The sequence below is a fragment of the Pan paniscus genome, chromosome 12 (genome assembly GCF_029289425.2).
Source record: "Pan paniscus chromosome 12, NHGRI_mPanPan1-v2.0_pri, whole genome shotgun sequence".
In the NCBI taxonomy this organism is placed as follows: Eukaryota; Metazoa; Chordata; class Mammalia; order Primates; family Hominidae; genus Pan; species Pan paniscus.
Window position 1 is genome coordinate 29,739,050 of NC_073261.2, and position 20,402 is coordinate 29,759,451.

Here is a 20,402-nt window from a genome sequence, read left to right on the forward strand (position 1 = left end):
GCTCCTCTGACAAACGTTGTGGTGAAGTCCTTTCAGTTGAATGACCCACTGGATGAACATGCCCTATTTTCTTTTTGCCCTTAATAATTATTATTTGTTCGTTGGTTCTTTTCTGCTTTGCTTTTTCAAAAACCTATTTAAAAATAATTGTAGAACTAAAGGAAGCTGCAAAGACAGAGAGATACAGTGCAAACTTCACCCATCTTTCCCTGACAGTTACTTCTTGGGATAACTTATGTTTATATAATGTACAATATCAAAATCAGGAAATTGACATTGGTATTATGAGTGTGGATAGTTCTGTGTCCTTTTATCATGTCTAGATTCTTGTAACCACCACTATAGAACAATTCTATCACCACAAAGATCTCCCCTGTGGTGTCGATGGTCACACCAACCCCTGCATCCCCCATCATCCCTAACCCCTGGGAACCTAGTCTATTATCCTTCACTATAACTTTGTCATTTTGGAAATGTTATTATAAATGGAGTCATACAGTGTGTGAGAGATTGGAATTTTTTATTCTGCGTGACGCCCATGAGGCCCATCCAAGTTGCTGGGTGTTTGAGTAGTTTGCTCTGTTACCTTGCTGAGGAGGATTCCATGGCATGGGTGCCAACCTTTTATATGGCATTTAATGGGATCATCTTCTAAAATCTAGTCTCTCTTTTAATTGGTGTATTTAGACTATTTATATTACTTTTAGTTTTAAAGTGTCCACTTTATTCCATGTAACACTTCACCAGAGATCATTTACATCTGAGGAAGAGATGGCCCATGAAATTGATCTATAGTAAAATACTCTAAGAAATGCAGTCCAATTCTGTACATTTCCAGGCACCCCTAAAAAAGTGGATCACAATGCAGAAATATAGGCATTGTTACTACAATTTACATAAGATAAAAGGGAGTATCAATAAACCTTAGAAAGTAATAAATTCACCCGTTTCTTAACGTATGGGTATGCAGTTGTTACAAAGCCATAGTAAATGGTTTATAAAATGAGGTTTTATTTTGTGTTCCTCTGCTGTTTCATAGGGGATAGCATTTTTACAAGGCTCTTTTGGGACTACAGCCAGTGATTAGCAGCACATAACAGTGGTCCACCCCTAAAGAACAATCACTAGACAGGCTGGATACCCTCTGTCACATGTGCATAAATCTGCATGGAAAAGGACTAAACTTTTAGACTTGGACTTGGGTACTTATTTCCCCTTTCTAGTGTATTAAGAGATGACATGCGCTTTAATTTGCCAAAAGCAATGCTTGTATTCTGGCAGCAACGTGCTACTTCTATTACATAGTAAAGTGAATACCAGAACTGCAAAGGCAGGAGGTGTAAGTGAATTTGTATTGGGAAGAGACGTCAACTTAGACAGCGGCAAATGAAGAGTGAATAGGAAAACTGCCTGTTGCCACAGACGTACATGACCTCTACAATATGTGATATATGAGGCATTTCAAATTTATGGCCTCCAGCCCAGAGATGGCAAGTGCTTTTCCATTCAGTCTAATACTTCTGCGTTCCTACTAAAAAGGAATATATTAAGAGCATAGAAAAGTTCCTTACTGAAAGGAAATCTCAAAGAGCAAGGGAGGGAATGTAGAAATTAGGAAGTTGGCTGGGTGTGGTGGCTCCTGTCTGTAATTCCAGCACTTTGGTAGGCTGAGTTGTGCAGATCACCTGAGGTCAGGAGTTCGAGACCAGCTTGGGCAACAAAGTGAGACCCCCATCTCTACAAAAAATAGAAAAATTAGGCAGGCATGGTGGTACATGCCTGTAATCCCAGCTACTTGGGAGGCTGAGGTGGGAGGAGAATCTCTTGAGCCTGGGAGGCGGAGGTTGCAGTGAGCTGAGATTGTGCCACTGGACTCCAGCCTGGGCAACAGAGCCAGATCCTGTCTCAAAAAAAAAAAAAAAAAGAAGTTCTGTGGAACACTCTTTAAATTGTAATTAACTACATTTTCATATATTTACAGTAATACAAAACACAGTCACTTGCAGACCTGGTTAAGATTAAATACCAGATACAAATATGTCCTCTACGTAAGTTTTTTCAAGTTACTTTTGTTTATATGGAATGAAACTGTTAATACTTTTCTACAGCAGTAACTGCACACCAGGAAGGCCAAGACAAACACAAATCAGGGAATCAGGTTTTCTCAAAGCTGCAGTGTGGAAATACTATAAACAGTTGGTTCCATACACATAAATAGGTTTCTTTGCTACAGGAAATCCAAGTGGAATAAGGAATGGACATGGTAAAAAGGTTTCTTGAAGGGAAGAAGGATAACACCCTGCATGCATTTAGTGTTCAGCTCCTTCTGCTGCATTGCGTTCTTTTCCTGCACTGTGTGATGTCCACAGTGTTATTAGGTTGTCTCTCAGCAACTGCATGATGAGGGGTCTGTCTGAGTCTTCAGTGTATCAGGTTCTGCAGTGGCTTCATCAAAGGCTGTTTTAGGGCTGGGTGCGGTGGCTCAGGCCTGTAATCCCAGCACTTTGGGAGGCAAAGGCGGGTGGATCACTTGAGGCCAGGATTTAGAGACCAGGCAGGCCAGCATGGTGAAACCTCGTCTCTACTAAAAATACAAAAAATTAGCCTGGCATGATGGTGAGCACATGTAGTCCCAGCTACGCGGGAGGCTGAGGCACAAGAATCACTTGAACCCAGGAGGCGGAGGTTGCAGTGAACTGAGATTGCACTACTGCACTCCAGCCTAGGAGACAGAGCAAGACTCTGTCTCAAAAATAAAAAAAAAAAAAAGCCATTTTTAGCCAGTGGGCAGGTGAGCTCAGGGTTGTTGAGGATCTCACAGTAAAATATAGAAAAGTTAAGAGCCAGCCCCAGGCAGATCGGAAGGGGGGTGGGGGTTGCATCTCTCTCTTGCTTATCAAATTATCAAATGCGTCTTGGTAAGCTCCTGGGAATTCTCTACCATCTGTGTTTTTTGTTTGTTTGTTTTGTTTTGTTTTTATTTTGAGATGGAGTCTCGCTCTGTCACCCAGGCTGGAGTACAGTGGTGCTATCTCAGCTCACTCAACCTCCGCCTTCTGGGTTCAAGGCATTCTCCTACCTTAGCCTCCTGAGTAGCTGGGATTACAGGTATGCGCCACCACACCCAGCTAATTTTTGTATTTTTGGTAGATGTGGGGTTTTGCCATGTTGGCCAGGCTGGCCTCGAACTCCTGACCTCAGGTGATTCACCCGCCTCGGCCTCCCAAAGTGCTAGGATTATAGGCATGAGCCACTGTACCTGACCTACCGTCTGTTTTTGATCATTACCACATGCAACTTCAGCAAGATACTGGAAGTAATCCCCCTTTAGTTTCAGATAGAAGACGGTTCTCTCTGGATTAGTTGCATTGGCTATTGAATATAATACTTATCCAAAAATTCCAAGACCATGGTGTATCCAAAAATTCCAAGACCATGGTGTATCCAAAAATTCCAAGACCATGGGGCAGGTGGATCTCAGCTCAGACTCCACTTTCTACCTATGGTACTTAATCAGTAGCAGCTTCATATCGGAGGTGTCAGTTTCCTGCTCAGTGCTCAAAATGTCCTTCCAGGTGGACCTGTAGTCCCTGACCCCATACTTGTAGGCCACTGAGAGCAGATTGCGCTCCTTGCTGGACAGCTGGGTGCCCCACTTGGTCATGGCCTTCGTGTAGGTGGCCATGTTGTCACAGTGCTTAGCCTGCTGGGCCAGCTCTGCCTTCTCCATGGTGGGTGGGTGGCTGGGGCTGGGGCTGGGGCTAGGCTGGGGCTGGGGCCAGGCCGGGGCTGGGGCTAGGGTGGAGGATGAATCGAGAGAACAAGAGCTCTAGACCATTTACATTTAATGTGATTATTGTTACGTTAGGCTTAATCAAGTCTACCATTTTATTTTTCTTTGTAGTTTGTTCCTTCAGTGTTTTAATTTTTTTTCCTGACTTCTTGTGTGTTCCTGAAACAGTTTTCAAAATTCCATTTTGATGTATCTGTAGTGTTTTTGAGTGTATTCCTTTGTATAGATATTTGAGTGGTTGCTCTAGGTATTTCAGTGTACATATATAACTTACCGTGGTCTACTGGGGTTGACGTTTTATCAGTTTGAGTGAAGTATGAAACTTTATTTCCTTTAAAGTCCTTTGCCCTCCCTAGTTGATTTTTTTTTTTTTTTTTTTTTGAGAGAAGCTCTCACTCTGTCACAGCTCACTACAGCCTTAACCTCTAAGGCTCAAGCAATTTTCCCACCTGAGCCCCGACAAGTATGTGGGACCACAGATGCGTGCAACCACACCCAGCTAATTCTTTAATTTGTCTATAGAAATGGGGTCTCGCTTTGTTGCCTAGCCTGGTTATAATTGTTTTAAATATTTCTTTTACATTGAGAACCACATCAGACAATGTTACCTTTTTGCCTCAACCATCAAACATAATTTAGAAAACTCGAGAAAAGGAATATCTCCTTGCATTTTTTTTCTCTTTTTCAGTTTTTCCTTTTTGATGTTGCAAGATTCCTTCCTTTATCATTTCCTTTCTTTTTTAAGAACTTCCTTTAGCCATTCTTTTCAGATAGGTTTGCTGATGGCAAATTCCATCAGTTTTCTTTTTTATAAGAATATCTTGATTTTCCCTTTATTCCTTACAGATAGTTTTGCCAGAGATGGTATTTGAGATTGACAGTTCTTGTTCTTTTCTTTTAGTGCTTAAAAAATGTGCCATTTCCTTCTGATCTCCATGGTTTCTGATGAGAAATTTGCTGTAATTCAAAATCTTTTCCCCAGTAGGTCATGTGTGTTTTCCCTCTGGTTGATTTCAAGATTTCTTCTTTGTCTCTAGTTTTCTAATGTTCAATTGTGGTGTTTCTTTTCATGGGTTTCTTCAGGTTTATCCTGTTTGGGTTTTGCTCAGCTTCTTGAATCTTTATGTAGGTTTATGTGTTTTACCAAATTTGGGAAATTCTAGCTATTATTTCTCCAAGTACAGTCATGTGTCACTTAATGATGGGGATGTGTTCTGAGAAATGCATCGTTAGGTGGTTTTGTTGTGTGAACATCATAGGGTATACTTACACAAACCTAGATGGTACAGCCCACTACACACCTACGTACTGCTCCTAGGCTACAAACCTATATAGCATGTTACTGTACTGAATTCCATAGGCAATTATAACACAATGGTAAGTATTTGTGTATCTAAATATATTTAAACATAGAAAAGATAAAGTAAAAATACAGTATAAAAGGCGAAACAGTATACCTGGAGAGAGCACTTACCATGAATGGAGCTTGCAGGAGTAGAAGTTGCTCTGGATGAGTCAGTGAGTGAGTGGGGAGTGAATGTGAAGGTCTAAGACATTACTGTACACTACTGTAGACTGCCATAGCCTTCACAAATACTGAACTAAGGATACACTCAGTTTATAAAAATATTATTCTTTCTTCAAAAATAAATTAACCTGGCTAGGGGTAGTGGCTCACACATGGAATCCTAGCACTTTGGGAGGCTGAGGTGGGAGGATCACTTGAGCCCAGGAGTTCAAGACCAGCCTGGGCAATATAGTGAGACCCTGTCTCTACAAAAAAAGAAAAAAAACACAAAAATTAGCTGAGTGTAGTGGCATGTACCTGTACTTCAGCTACTCTGGAGGCTGAGGTGAGATGATCACTTGAGCCAAGAAGGTTGAGGCTGTGGTGAGCCTTGATCAGGCCACTGCACTCTAGCCTGGGTGACAAAACGAGACCCTGTCTCAAAAAATATTAATAATTAATGTTAGCTTATTGTAACTTTTTAACTTAAAAAAATTTCAACTCCTTTGTAATAACACTAAGTTTAAAACACAAACACATTGTATAACCACATAAAATATTTTGTTTTTTATATTCATATTCTACAAGCTTTTTCTATTTAAAATTTATTATTTTTTTACTTTTTAAACATTGTTGTTAAAAAGGAAGAGACATACACATTAGCCTAGGCCTGCAGAGGGTCAGGATCATCAGTTTCCCAGTCTTCCACCTCCGCATCTTGTCCCACTGGAAGGCCTTCAGGGGCGGTAACACACATGAAGCTGTCATCTCCCATGAGAACAGTGCCTCCTTCTAGGATACCTTCTGAAGGACCTGAGGCTGTTTTCCAGGTACCTTTTTTTCCTATGAGCAGAAGGAGTATACTCTAAAAGAACAATAAAAAGTATAGTATAGTAAATACATAAACCAGTAACAGTTGATTGTCATTATCAAGTGTGTACTGTACATAATTGTATGTGCTAGACCGTTACATGACTGGCAGTGCAGTAGGTTTATTTACACCAACATCACCACATCCATGTGAGTCATGCATTGTGTTATGCCGTTACAATGGCTACAGTGTCACTAGGCGATAGGAATTTTTCAGCTCTATTATAATCTTTTTTTTTTTTTTTTTTTTTTGAGACAGAGCTTGCTCTGATGCCCAGGCTGGAGTGCAGTGGTGTGAGCATGGCTCACTTTAGCATCAGCCTCCTAGGCTCCAGTGATCCTCCCGCCTCAGCTCCCTAGTAGCTGGGACTACATTACCCAGCTAATTTTTGTATTTTTTATAGAGATGGGGTTTCACTGATTTGCTCAGGCTGGTCTTGAACTTCTGGCCTCAAGCGATCCTCTTGCCTCAACCTTCCAAAGTGCTGGGATTACAGGTGTGAGCCACTTGCGCCCAGCCTCCATTATAATCTTACAAGACCCCTGGACATATATGGGGCAGGACTGTACTTTTCCCACCCCACCCTCTTTCTCTATGTTGCTTCTCTATGTTCTTCTGTGTTGCTGATGATAGCCCTCTTTCTGTATGTTCTTCTGTGTTGCTGATGATAGCAGTGTTAGATCTCAGATCTTTTGTTACAGTTCCAAACGTCCCTGAGGCTCTGTTAATTTTTTCCTTAGTCTATATTCTCTCTTTTGACTAGATTGGGTAATTGCTCTTGTCTTTCTTGAGGATCACTGATTCTGTCCATCTGCTCTTGAGCTTACCCATTAAGTTTTTTTTGTTTCAATTATTATATTTCGTATTCTGAAACTTCCATTTGTTTATTTATATTTTCTATTTCTTTGTTTAGGGTTTCAGTTTTAAAAATTTGTTTAATGTACCCATTGAAGCATTTTTATGATGGCTGCTTTAAAATCCTTACAAGGTAATTTCAACATCTGCGTCATCTTGGTGTTGGCATCTGTTCATAGTTTGTTCTCACTGATGTTGAGATTTTCCTGGTTCTCAATATTATGAGTGATTTTCAGTTGTGTCCAAGGCATTTTGGGTGTTTGTTATAAGACTCTGGCTTTTATTTACATTGTCTGTCATAGCTGGCCTTTTCTGACATCATTTTGGGAGGGTACAGGCTGTGCCACCTCATTATGCTGGTGGGAATGGGATGAAAGTCCAAAGCATCCGTCAGTACCCAGCAGGGAGGGATTCCTCCTTCCAGCTGTGCAGGGTTGGGAGGTCAGTTTCCCGTAAGGCCTGTGCTGACGCCACACTTGCTAAGAGGGGAGAAGGGACCCTGCTACTGCTTCTCCTGTGGCCTCCACTCACACCTCACCAGGAGGCTCATTACTGGTGGAGGGTGGTGAAAGTCCCAGCTCCCTCACTCAGTCTTTCCTGACCCCATCCACATATTATGGGTGTCAGGGGGCCTAGTAACAGTTGGGCAAGGGTGGAAGTCTAGGCTCCCTGCCTGGCCATTGCTGATAGAGTGGGGGTGGGACCATGTGTTTTCATGGTATATGGCTGGAGTAGAGTGGTGATTGTCTGACGTTTTCTGTCCTGCTGGGTTGCCCTTTACTGAGTCCTTTGCATAGAGTTAGCAGGCTTTTCTTGGTCCTTTTTTTTTTTTGTGCTCCTGTTGGTATTTTCAGGTTGCCGACTTTTCTAGTTCCCATTCTAGGATATATGAGGCAGAAAGAAAATTCAGACAACTCACTACTATGTTGTTTCTTGGGTCCCAGTGACTCTACCCTTTCTGCCTTCTGCTTTCCACCTTTCAAAGTCTTATTTTTTATTTTTTGTGGTGGTTGTTGAGACAGGGTCTCACTGTGTTGCCCAGGCTGGAGTGCACTGGCACAAACTCAGTTCACTGCAACCTCTGCCTCCTATGCTCAAACCATCCTCCCACCTCAGCCTCCCGAGTAGCTGGGACTACAGGCGTCCGCCACCACGCCTGGCTAATTTTTGTATTTTTTGTAGAGACAGGGTTTCCCCATGGTGCCGAGGCTGGTCTTGAACTTCTGAGCTCAAGTGATCCACCCACTTCAGCCTCCAAAGTGTTGGGATTATGGATGTGAGCCATGGTGCCCAGCCTTCTTATTTATAATATCTGGGTTTATAATTGTGTTTAGCAGGATGCATAGAGAGAAGTGTGTCTATTCCATCTTGGTCTGGAACTGGAAGTCTCATCTGAATTAGAGAAAGTTCTTCAAGGATATTGTCATCTGAAGACTCATAGTCTGAGATTTTGCTTTTATGATCAATTTCACCACCATTATTAGAGTCTATAGTGATACTACCTGCTTTCTACATTCATCTTCTGATTTGTCCTACAGTTGTCAGATGTCTTTGCTGTAACTTTTCTTCTTTTTGCCATTTTGGGTACAAAAAGGAAAAATCCTGAATTCCCAGTTATTTCAGCAAAGGTTACAGAAGACTACAAAGTAGTGTTTTTGAACTTCTTTTATGCTATCCTGAAAGATGATGCCAATAGTCTTAGCAACACAATAAGAAAACTAAAAGATGATATAATAGTGGTGATTTATGTCACTATGTACCATCCTCCAGGTGGTTCTATCATTCTTCCATTTTATTTAGTTTTTTTTAGCATGATTAGGAATGATTGATGAATAATTATAAAATTGTAAAGTAATTCTTAGGACAATAAAATAGCAAAAAGTTTTAAGATATAGAAAAAATAGGCTCACTGAGATCCTATATCTGTATTATTTATCTATTTATGCATAATAAATTACCACAAGTTTAGTGGTTTAAAATGATACATTTATTATCTCTTATTTTCTGTGGGCTAGGAAACTGGGCATGGCTTAACTGAGCCCTCTACCTGGGCTCTCAAAAGGATACACTGAGGTGTCAGCTGGACTACACTATCATCTTGAGACCTGACTCGGAAAGAATACACTCCCAAGCTTATCCAGACTGTTGGCGGAAGTCATTTCCTTGTGGCTGTAGGACTGAGAGCCCAGGCTTGTTGTTGGCTGTTTTCTGGGATGCAGCTCTAAGCTCTTTGTCACATGGGCTTTTCAGTTTAGTTGTTTACTTCTTCAAAGTTAGCTAGGAAGTCTATAGACACCATATATTATACTATACACTATAGATGTTATATGAGATGGAGTCCTGTGTAATATAACATAATCCTGGAAGTGATGCCTATCACCTTTGCCATATTCTGTTCATTAGAAGCAAGTCATTGTGTCTGCCTGCACTCAAGGGGCAGAGGTTGTGGAAGTCTGTGAATACCAGAAGGACGAGGGTCACTGGGGTCACTGCAGAGTCCGTTTGCGACAGTGTCTTAGATTTATAAAACAGTCTGAGGGACTCATATGGTAATTGCTAGACAGAATGAGTTATATTCTTTTTTTTTTGTTTTAAAAAAAGCCCAGATGTTCCCTTTATCCTTTGGGAGGTTTCTAAGAAAGACTAAAAGCCATGAAGTATCAGTCCTTAAAAATAGAAGATTTCAAAAAAGAAACGATAGCTAAATTTGGGTGCGGCGGACCTTGGTGACATACTGAGGGTTAAGGAGGAGTCAGATGGGATGGGAAGATAAAATCTTGATAACCTATATCCTCACCTGTCTCATCATCAGTGGACTATTGGAAGAGTCAGACAAGGGTGGAGGAGGCTGTAGCTCACATTCTCACTGCTGCCTCACCTGTAGTGAGGCAGGTTCATTTGTTTTTTCCTTTTTCAGTCTGAGGCATCTTCTGGTTCACTAGGCGCCTTTCATAAGACCACAGGGTGAGTCTGTCAAGTTCCCACAGTTAAAGTGGGAGTGCCGCAGCCTGGAAGCACTAGCCGGTGTTGGAAATGGTGTCAGCTGTGATTTTGGTCTGGGCCTGCAGGGCAAGTGAGTGGACTGTTTAAACCATTCACATGGAGAAATAAAGTCCTCAGTAATTTGAAACAAAGAAAAAGGAGACAGGGCTATTGTGGGATGGGTGGGGGGAGCATGAATAACGTGAAAAGAAAGAGGTGAGAGCAGTAGTTTGATTGAAAATAAGTCCAGAAAAGAAACACAGAAGAATTTGAAAAGGACTTTGCAGAAGAATATTAGGAGGGGGAAGGTGGAAATGAACGAGCAAAAGGAAAGTGAGAAGAGGGAAGAAGGAGAAAGCATGAAATAGGTCATTCAAGGAATATCCAGATCTAGCTAGGGACATGCAGTAAGAGGACACGCTTGTTAGTAGAGCTACTCCATAGTGTGTGACTGGTTAATTATCAGTACCCTGCTTTTTAGTTAAAGATAGTTCTAATGAAGAACTATCTACATAGTACACTTAGCTATATGTTTGTAACAGTTATAACTATCTACATAGTTCTACATTAGATAACTATGTAGTTATCTTTGTAGTTCTAATGTAGAACTACATTAGAATTCTAATGCTGTGTCTTGAGGATTCTTCATAGGAAAATACAGGGCATTATACCTTTCAGAATACAAAATGTTTTTAATTTTCCTTTTAGAATGAAATACACCTTTATGAAGAAGTGTCTCCCAGTAACTTTAAAGTACTTAAGGAAAATAGTTTATAACCATCTGATAATTTTTACTCCAAGCTCCTTGTGGTTGTTGAATTTTAAAAAGTCAGGTTGAATACAATCATTGTTAATATTTTTAGAAGTGGAGAGCTGTTATAAACATATAGCTAAGTGTACTCTAATGAATGTTATCATGAGTTATGAATTTTTATAGTTCCTCATTTTATTATTATAAGGGAATTTGGGACTTCACGATGAACTTACTAAAAAGAGATTGCCCTTTCCCAAGGGAAATCAAGGAAAATTATTACGTCTATTTAGATTTGGGAGGCCGAGGCGGGCAGATCACTTGAGGTCAGGAGTTCAGGACCAGCCTGGGCAACACGGTGAAATCCCATCTCTACTGAAATACAAAAACTTGGCCGAGTGTGGCAGTGTGCACCTGTAATCCCAGCTCTTTGGGAGGCTGAGGCAGGAGAATCGCTTGAACCCAGGAGGCAGAGATTGCAGTGAGCTGAGATCATGCCACTGCACTCCAGCCTGGGTGGCAGAGCAAGACTCTGTCTCCAAAAAAAAAAAACACCAAAAAAACAAAAAAAACCCTGTGTTATAGGTACATGCAGCATCGTTTGTTTGTCTTAAGGTGTTATGTTTATTAGGTCAGGGGATAGATTTTAACTTATTAAACCTCTACCTGGAAGTTTGTTTTGAATGACACTGTTAATGATTATATTAGCCGACAGCTTAGAGAAATAGTGGTTGCGTTCCAGAAAATATTTCAACCATAGCCGATTTGGTATTCACTAGTCACTGTTTTGTAAGTATACTGAAAACATCTTACAAGGGAGTAAATGAATTATTTTCATTATTTTAATTGAAATAAAGTGTATTATCCTGTATATCTATGAGCCCCATTTTCCCTTTTGAATTTAGAAGGGTGCAGCTATTTTCAGAATCCATGCGTATGTGTTGGATCCTGACTGGAGTACTCCAAAACCAGAATAATCTTGATAACGCCATGTAAGAGACCTTTGAAACTGGTGTTCACTGGATACTTGGAAAACCCTCTCTGTCCCAAGTTAATCTTCAGGATTATGGCCCTAAACATTTTAATGAGCGCCCCCTGTCCCTGGAACCCTTAACCTGTGGGCCAGAGGAAGGGAGAGGAGAAGGAACTGGTAGACTAGAACTACATAAACTTCTAGTCTGCTCGAGTCTAGAACTACCCCGAGGACAATGCTGGCTACCTCTGGGCTTCTCCGCTCATGGACCTGGGACTGGCACATCAGCATCACCTGGGAGCTTGTTAGAAATTCCTGGGCCCCACCTCAGACCATGGAATCAGGATCCCTGGAAGTGAAGTCCAGAATTCTGTGTTTTAATGAGCCCTTTTAGGTGGTTCTTATGCATGATAAATTCAGGAAACAATGAGATACTTGGTCTCATTTGTAAGTTTTAGCTATCCATTCTAATTAGAATTGTCTGTTCAAGTTCTGTTCTTTCAGCCTGTTTCATTTGGACTGCCGTTCACTGTGTCTTTTGGCTTTTTATGGCATTAGTTCTCCTAAACCACCCTCTGAATCCAGTTCTTTTGTTTTTTTTTCTTTATGCTTAAGAGGTTTATAAGTGGGAAATTTTCTGCAATTTCATCTAGGCCATCTTCTTTCTAATTTAAAATGGTTGTGTAAGAGTGATGCATGTGAAATCTTTAAAAAGTGAAATAAAACATTTTTCAAAGGCAGTGGCTTCCTGAGAAGTAAAGCTTGTTAAATTTTGGAATCTTACTAAAAACCTTCCTCATTCATATTTAAAAAAAATTTATCTGTGGAAAGAATTGTATCAGTTCAATGTGGTACTGAGGTTGAACCAGATGACTACTTTTTTTTTTTTTTTTTTTTTTTAAGAGACAGGGTCTTGCTCTATCACCCAGGCTGCAGTTCAGTGGCACATTTGCCACTCACTGCAGCCTCAAACCCCTGGGCTCAAGGGATCCTCCCACTTCAGCCTCCTGAGTAGCTGGGGCTACAGGCATGCAGTACCACACTGGCTAATTTTTGAAAATTTGTTGTAGAGACAAGGTCTCCCTATTTTGCCCAGGCTGGTCTCAAACTATTAGGTTCAAGCAATCCTCCTGCCCCGGCCTCCCAGAGCACTGGGATTTCAGGTGTGAGCCACCATGCCCGGCCCAGAGGACTTATCAACATTTTTTTCAGTGCCAGAATTTTATTATCTAATAAATATTAAAATGTTTTAAATTAAGAAATAAAGAGTGGGTTTAACTTTTGGTAGTTTTTGTTTCAATACAAAAAGCCAGTTTTTAACACTAGCTCTGAATTTAGTAGTATCTTGTACATCTTGCTGATAAGAAGTTACTATTGTTTAAAAAATAAAGTTCTCTGGTCTGTTTTTATTCACCACACATTAGATGTGACTTATTGGTGCTTTTTGTTTGTGTTAATCATTCATTTATACTGTTGAACAATTTCATATGAAATTACCATTTTTGCCAAAAAGGATCAAATATCAGCAATTTTATACGGTTTAGCCTTGTAAGTCTTTGAAAGCCCAAAGTTACCCTTTTCACTGGAAACTGACCTAAATATTTGAGTTGAAGAATCAAAGTGGTTTCTCTGGAAATTTTGTTTTAGAATCTTAGGTTCACAAAACACGATTTGTACAGAACATAATTTGTACTTTCATTGTCTAGGCTGAACATATAATTAAAAAAGTTAGATTTTGTCTACAGTAAAAACAAAACAATAAACAAAACTGGGCACTTCCCAGTAAGATGGTAGTATGAAAGTTCCCTCAGTTTCCTGCCATGACCCCTCATACAAACCGATTGAAATGATTCTAAGAAAAGCAAAAATAAGAATTTTTCTACTAATGTTGACAATAGGGAATTATCAAACATATTAATTTGGAGGAATTTTTTCATCTGTTATGTTAAAGTGAACTGAATGCTGGAAGCAGATAAACAATTCTCTTCCTTAAGAAAGCTGTATAGTATTATGGGAAATATAAATGGAGAAAAGTCTAGGGAAAATTCTAGAAAGTTCTAGAAAGCTGAGTTGGCTTTCCAGATGGAATATGAAGTTGCCCTGTTGTTGTGGAGAACTCTTTTAATGTGGCAGAATGGAGTTAGAAACAAAGGACGGATGTGAGAGAGATCGAAAATGGCCCCTCTGGAGCCTTTTCATAGCTGTGGATCTTGGACTAAGAACAGCAATAGCATCCGGGCTAGAAACTAAATACCTGTGACATTATCCAGTAGTCCATGGGCCCCCAGGGACTTTTTCTAAGCTAACTTTCCAAAAGCATGGACAGTTCCCCTCAAAGCAGGGAAGCATTTTAGAATTAGGGGTGCGGCATTTCTCTACTGGAACTGCTTATTCTTCCTACTTGCTGAAGCTGGCCTCTGGGAGGGTGATTTGAAAACATAACAAGAAAATGCATGTGGAGATGGAGACTGCCCTCAGACTCCTATCCCTTTCTACCACTCAGGAGCTGATGAAAGACTGAGCCTATATCTGCCATTCAATCTCCTGCTTACTTTAAAGCATCATTGTATTTAAAAAAAAATGATGAAATGAAGAGTTGCAAGGATAGTACAAATAAGTTCTCTACACATTTCACCTATTGTGAACATTTTGCCTCTATCATCTTCCTTTCTACAGATATTTGTTTCTTTTCAGAACCATTTCAGAGTAAATTGCAGAAATCGTGCCCCTTTACCCCTAAATAATTTTATGTTTATTTCCTAAGAACCAGGACATTCTCTTACATTACCACAGTTCGAGTGTCAAATTCAGGAAATTTAACATTGGCACAATCATACCCATTCTGTAGTCTGTGTTCTGTTATTTTTCCAGTAATGTTCTTGACAGCATTTATTTCTTCTGGTCCAGGATCCAGTCCAGGACAGTGCTTTGCATTTAGTTTCTCTTACTCCTGGTCGTTTCCTCAGCCTTTGTCTTTGATGACCTTGACACGTCTTAAAGTGGAAGCCATTTATTTTTTTTTATTTTTTTTGTTTTTTTTTTGAGACGGAGTCTCGCTCTGGCTCCTAGGCTGGAGTGCAGTGGCGCGATCTCGGCTCACTGCAACCTCCGCCTCCTGGGTTCACGCCATTCTCCTGCCTCAGCTTCCCGCATAGCTGGGACTACAGGCGCCCGCCACCACGCCCGGCTAAATTTTTGTATTTTTTTAGTAGAGATGGGGGTTTCACCGTGTTAGCCAGGATGGTCTCGATCTCCTGACCTTGTGATCCGCCCGCCTCAGCCTCCCAAACTGCTGGGATTACAGGCGTGAGCCATCACGCCCGGCCGCCATTTGTTTTATATATAATCCCCCAATTTGGATGTGTCCGATGTTTCCTTGAGATTAGAATCAGATTATGCATTTTGGGCAGGAATCCCACGTAATGAGGGGTGTCCTCTGGGGTTCACTTCACGAGGCACGTGATCTCTGTCCCATTATTGCCAACTTTAACTTTGATCACTTGATGAAGGTGGTGTCAGCTAGGTTTTATCGTTTCCCTCTTTGTAAAGTAACGAGTACTTTGTGGGGAGGTATTTTGAGATGATATAAATACCTGTTTCTTATTAGACTTTCACCTGTTAGTTTTAGCATGCATTTTTGATGCCTGCCTGAGTCAGTTATTGCTATGATGGTTGCAAAGTGGTGGTTTTTTTTTTTTTTTTTTTTTTTTTTTTTGAGATGGAATTCCACTCTTGTTGCCCAGGCTGGAGTGCAATGGCGCGATTTTGGCTCACTGCAGCCTCTGCCTCCCGGGTTCAAGCGATTCTCCTGCCTCAGCCTCCCAAGTTGCTGGGATTACAGGCATGCGCCACTATGTCCAGCTAATTTTGTATTTTTAGTAGAGACGGGATTTCTCCTTGTTGGTCAGGCTGGTCTTGAATTCCCGACCTCAGGTGATCTGCCCACCTCGGCCTCCCAAAGTGCTGGGATTACAGGCGTGAGCCACCGCACCTGGCCCAAATGGCAGTTTTTCTAATGTTCATTATTTCTTCTACATTTAGTAATTGGCCTTCTTCTGTAAGAAACACTTTCCCCTCATTTGTTCATTTTTATTTATTTATTGTTGATATGGACTCATGGATTTGTATTTTATTCAATGGGTTATAATTCATTACCATCGATATTTATTTTGGTTCTTAAATTGTTCCCCATTTGGCCAGTGGGGGCCTCTCCACTGCCTTTCTGTGCCCTTTGGAGAAGTCCTGTCATTTTTTTCTTTTGGTAATACTTTCTTGCTGGCAGAAGAATATTCTAGGTTTATCTTAAAGTTATTTCTCTAAAGAGTTCTTAAAAAAACTCTTTTTTTACTAGAGTTGGGGTCTCGCCATGTTGCCCAGGGTGGTCTCAAACTCGGCTCAAGCGATCCTCTCGCCATGGCTTCCCAAAGTGCTGGGATTATAAGGGTGAGCTACCACGCCCGGCCTCCAAAGAGTTCTAATTTATTTTAGTGGCAAATGGTGCTGAGAAACCAGTATCTAGGCACTGCTTAAGTCTGAAGGGTAGGATTCTAATGTTGTTCACATAAAGAGGGAAGAACTCAAAGATCTGTTTTGACACATGCTGTGTTTGGACACTGTGTTTATGCTGATCTGCCCTTGTCCACACTCTCTGGACTGAAACCATATAACATATGGTTTCATATATATAACATATATGGTTCTGAAACCATATAACATATTCTGATCTCAGAGCAAGTTCCCCCATATTATCTTCTAGATTTTTCTTGGCCCTTTAAAAACATTAATTCTTCTAGATAAATATTAGAATTATACATCAAGTTCAAAAAATTTGTTACTTTGAAAGATACTGAATTGGGCCAGGTGCGGTGGCTCACGTCTGTAATCCCAGCACTTTGGGAGGCTGAGGCGGGCGGATCACAAGGTCAGGAGATAGAGACCATCCTGGCTAACATGGTGAACATGGTGAAACTCCATCTCTACTAAAAATAGAAAAATTAGCCGGGCATGGTGGCGGGCGCCTGTAGTCCCAGCTACTCGGGAGGCTGAGGCAGGAGAATGGCGTGAACCCGGGAGGCAGAGCTTGCAGTGAGCTGAGATCGCGCCACTGCACTCCAGCCTGGGTGACAGAGCGAGACTCCGTCTCAAAAAAAGAACAACAACAACAACAAAAAAGGATACTGGGCCGGGCGCGGTGGCTCACGCCTGTAATCCCAGCACTTTGGGAGGCCGAGGCGGGCGGATCACGAGGTCAGGAGATCGAGACCATCCTGGCTAACACGGTGAAACCCCGTCTCTACTAAAAATACAAAAAATTAGCCGGGCGTGGTGGCGGGCGCCTGTAGTCCCAGCTACTCGGGAGGCTGAGGCAGGAGAATGGCGTGAACCCGGGAGGCGGAGCTTGCAGTGAGCCGAGATCGCGCCAATGCACTCCAGCCTGGGCAACAGAGCGAGACTCCGTCTCAAAAAAAAAAAAAAAAAAGGATACTGAATTGAATTTCTTTTGCTTAGGGTAGAATTAATCTTTTTGTAAGACTGAGTCTTCCTATTTAGGAATAAGAGATAATTTTATTGATTCTATTATAGACTTCAGTGAAAGGCTTTTACTTTTCTTCACATAAATCTTATGTGTCTCTTATAATTGTTTAATAGAATTGTTTATAGTTTTGTGTTTAGGAATAGTATCTCTTTCACATTTCTTATGTTGTGAATTTACACATGCAGAAAATGCTTAAACCATGAGTGACACCCAGATCGAGAAATAGAACCTAGCCGGCACCCTGGAGCTGCCGGTATGCCCTTTCCCTATCACAGCCTTCTCTGTCCTACCTCTTCTCCTTTCCTTCTGAGCAAATTAAGGCAAATACGGTGACATACATGCTTTTGTTATTCCATGTAGTGAAGCATGGCAGTTAAGACAGATATTTTTTTCTGCTATAGAATCTTAAGAGGTGTTTACTGTAAGGATCTTTATGTAAGGGACAAAGAACAGTATAATTGAGTGTTATTAAGACTGCAGATTCATTTTTCATAAGTCTGTTTTTACTGCTTCTATCCATGATTAAAACAGAAATTATAATGTTAAATTAAAAACAGACTTTCTGGCTGGGCGCAGTGGCTCATGCCTGTAATCCCAGTACTTTCAGATGCCGAGGCAGGTGGATCACCTGAGGTCAGGAGTTCGAGACCAGCCTGACCAACATGGTGAAACCCCGTCTCTACTGAAAATACGAAAAGTATCTGGGTGTGGTGGCGCGCGCCTGTAATCCCAGCTACTTGGGAGGCTGAGGTGGGAGAATTGTCTGAATCCAGGGGGCGGAGGTTGCAGCAGTGAGCCGAGATCGCGCCACTGTACTCAAGCCTGGGTGACAGAGTGAGACTCTGTCTCAGAAAAAAAAAAAAAAAAAAAAAAGCCTTTCTAAGGTTTGTTTAGGTGTCAAAATAGTAGCTTTAGCTTGCTATAGAAGTTGGAAGCACGCTTGCGGTTTATCTTAATTTAATGAGGTTGTGGACATTGTGCATAACATTCCCGCAGCTTCCACTACTATTCAGTACCTCCAAGCAAGTAAATGAATGGCTTCTTCCACCATCTCTCAGATGTTGCTGTCCAGTTCTGTGCTTGAGCCTCTTCTACTGTACACTTTGTGCTGTTTCATTTCTACTCATTGTTTCAATGCCTACGTTTATCCTCATCAAAGCCCACTTTTATTTCCTAGACCAGGTTTTTTTGACGTGTGATTCTCTCAAATTATTAAAATGAATGACTTTTAACAAGGGTCATTGTACATCTAGCTCAGTGGATTTTTATTCTACTGTTTTTTGAGACAAGGTTTCACTCTGTCGCCCAGGCTGGGGTGCAGTTGTGTGATCATAGCTCACTGTAGCCTCCAATACTTGGGCTCTAGCAATCCTCCTACCTCAGCCTCTTGAGTAGCTGAGACTACAGGCATACACCACCATGCCTCGCTAATTTTTTATTGTTTTATAGAGATGGGGTCTTACTGTGTTGCCTAGGCTGGTCTTTTTTTTTTTTTTTTTTTTTTTTAGACGGAGTCTTGCTCTGTCGCCCAGGCTGGAGTGCAGTGGCGCGATCTCTGCTCACTGCAAGCTCCGCCTCCCGGGTTCATGCCATTCTCCTGCCTCAGCCTCCCAAGTAGCTGGGACTACAGGCGCCCACCACCGCTCCCGGCTAATTTTTTGTATTTTTAGTAGAGACAGGGTTTCACCATGTTAGCCAGGATGGTCTCGATCTCCCGACCTCGTGATCTGCCCACCTCGGCCTCCCAAAGTGCTGGCATTACAGGCGTGAGCCACCGCGCCCGGCCATCTAGGCTGGTCTTGAACTCCTGGGCTCAAGCCATCCTCCACCTTGGCCTCCTAGAGTGCTGGGATTACACGTGTGAGCCACCACGCCTGGCCACTCACTGGGTTTTTAGAGATCAGGGCTTTGACCAAAGTCTGGCCTAGGGAAATCTTTGAGGACTAGGAAGTTCAGAGGAAAAGTTTGGTCTATGGAAATTAATGATTATGCTATAAAATATGTTATATTCATTATATTATTATATAAATTACCATCAGTTTCTGCCTCATCTCTCTATCTGGTTGATGTGAATATGGTCTTTATAGTTGTTTGTACCCTTTGACAGATGATGTTAGTATGTTGCTTTAAAGTGTTTATTCTAAAACCTTTTATCATTTTATCCATCTTTAATTATATGAAGTGCTGGAGACTGCTCACATTTTTACCAATAACAAGAGCATAATAATAATAAGCATTAACAGCATTCTTACAAATAATAAGAGCATATAAACTTTGTTATATAACAAGTCAGAACCCTTTTTTTTCAGTTCTGTATCAATGAATATTTTCTTCTGAAAAACTCAACTTTAAACTTTGTAATTTTACAGTTCCATTTAGATTATATTGTTTATTTGTTTTAAGACACATACTATAACTGTTTTGGTTTTGCTTCTAGAAAAACTGATTGCTTATCAACGAGAATTCCTTGCTTTGAAAGAACGTCTTCGAATAGCTGAACACAGAATCTCACAGCGCTCTTCTGAATTAAATACGATTGTGCAACAGTTCAAGCGTGTAGGAGCAGAAACAAATGGAAGTAAGGATGCGTTGAATAAGTTTTCAGGTACAAACAGTATTTTTTATATTATAAAAAGATTATATATATATATATAAAAAATATATATATATATATTTTTTTTTCTTTGAGACAGAGTCTCGCTCTGTAGCCCAGGCTGGAATGCAGTGGCACAGTCTTGGCTCACTGCCAGCTCCACCTCCAGGGTTCACACCATTCTTCTGCCTCAGCCTGCTGAATAGCTGGGACTACAGGCACCCACCACCACACCTGGCTAATTTTTTTGTATTTTTAGTAGAGACGGGGTTTCACGATGTTAGCCAGGATGGTCTCGATCTCCTGACCTCGTGATCCACCCCCTCAGCCTCCCAAAGTGCTGAGATTACAGGCGTGAGCCACCGCACCCGGCTGAAAAAGATTAGATTTGCAAAGGGGCATGTGGAATTTTTTTTTGAAAGTCATGTAGAATAGTTTATAAGCCAGCCTTTTCAGAGAGAAAAACCACCACACAAAACTTTCTTTTCTAGTAAATTACAAAAAAAAAATTTATTACCTGCTAAATCTGATTTTAAGAGAG

At 41.1% G+C, this 20,402-nt stretch overlaps 1 protein-coding gene across 4 annotated transcripts in view; it reads left to right on the forward strand.

The window, feature by feature from the left end:
* The window catches only part of MGAT4A (alpha-1,3-mannosyl-glycoprotein 4-beta-N-acetylglucosaminyltransferase A), a 119,537-nt gene that overhangs the window by 33,080 nt on the left and 66,055 nt on the right, over positions 1-20,402 (forward strand). For 3 of the 4 annotated variants that reach the window (XM_034953693.2, XM_034953694.3, XM_063594575.1), the window contains exon 3: positions 19,706-19,873. In XM_034953693.2, the coding sequence (XP_034809584.1) occupies positions 19,706-19,873 (168 nt within the window). The remainder of the gene's footprint in view (positions 1-19,705; positions 19,874-20,402) is intronic. The other variant, XM_055107625.2, reaches the window with a different exon arrangement.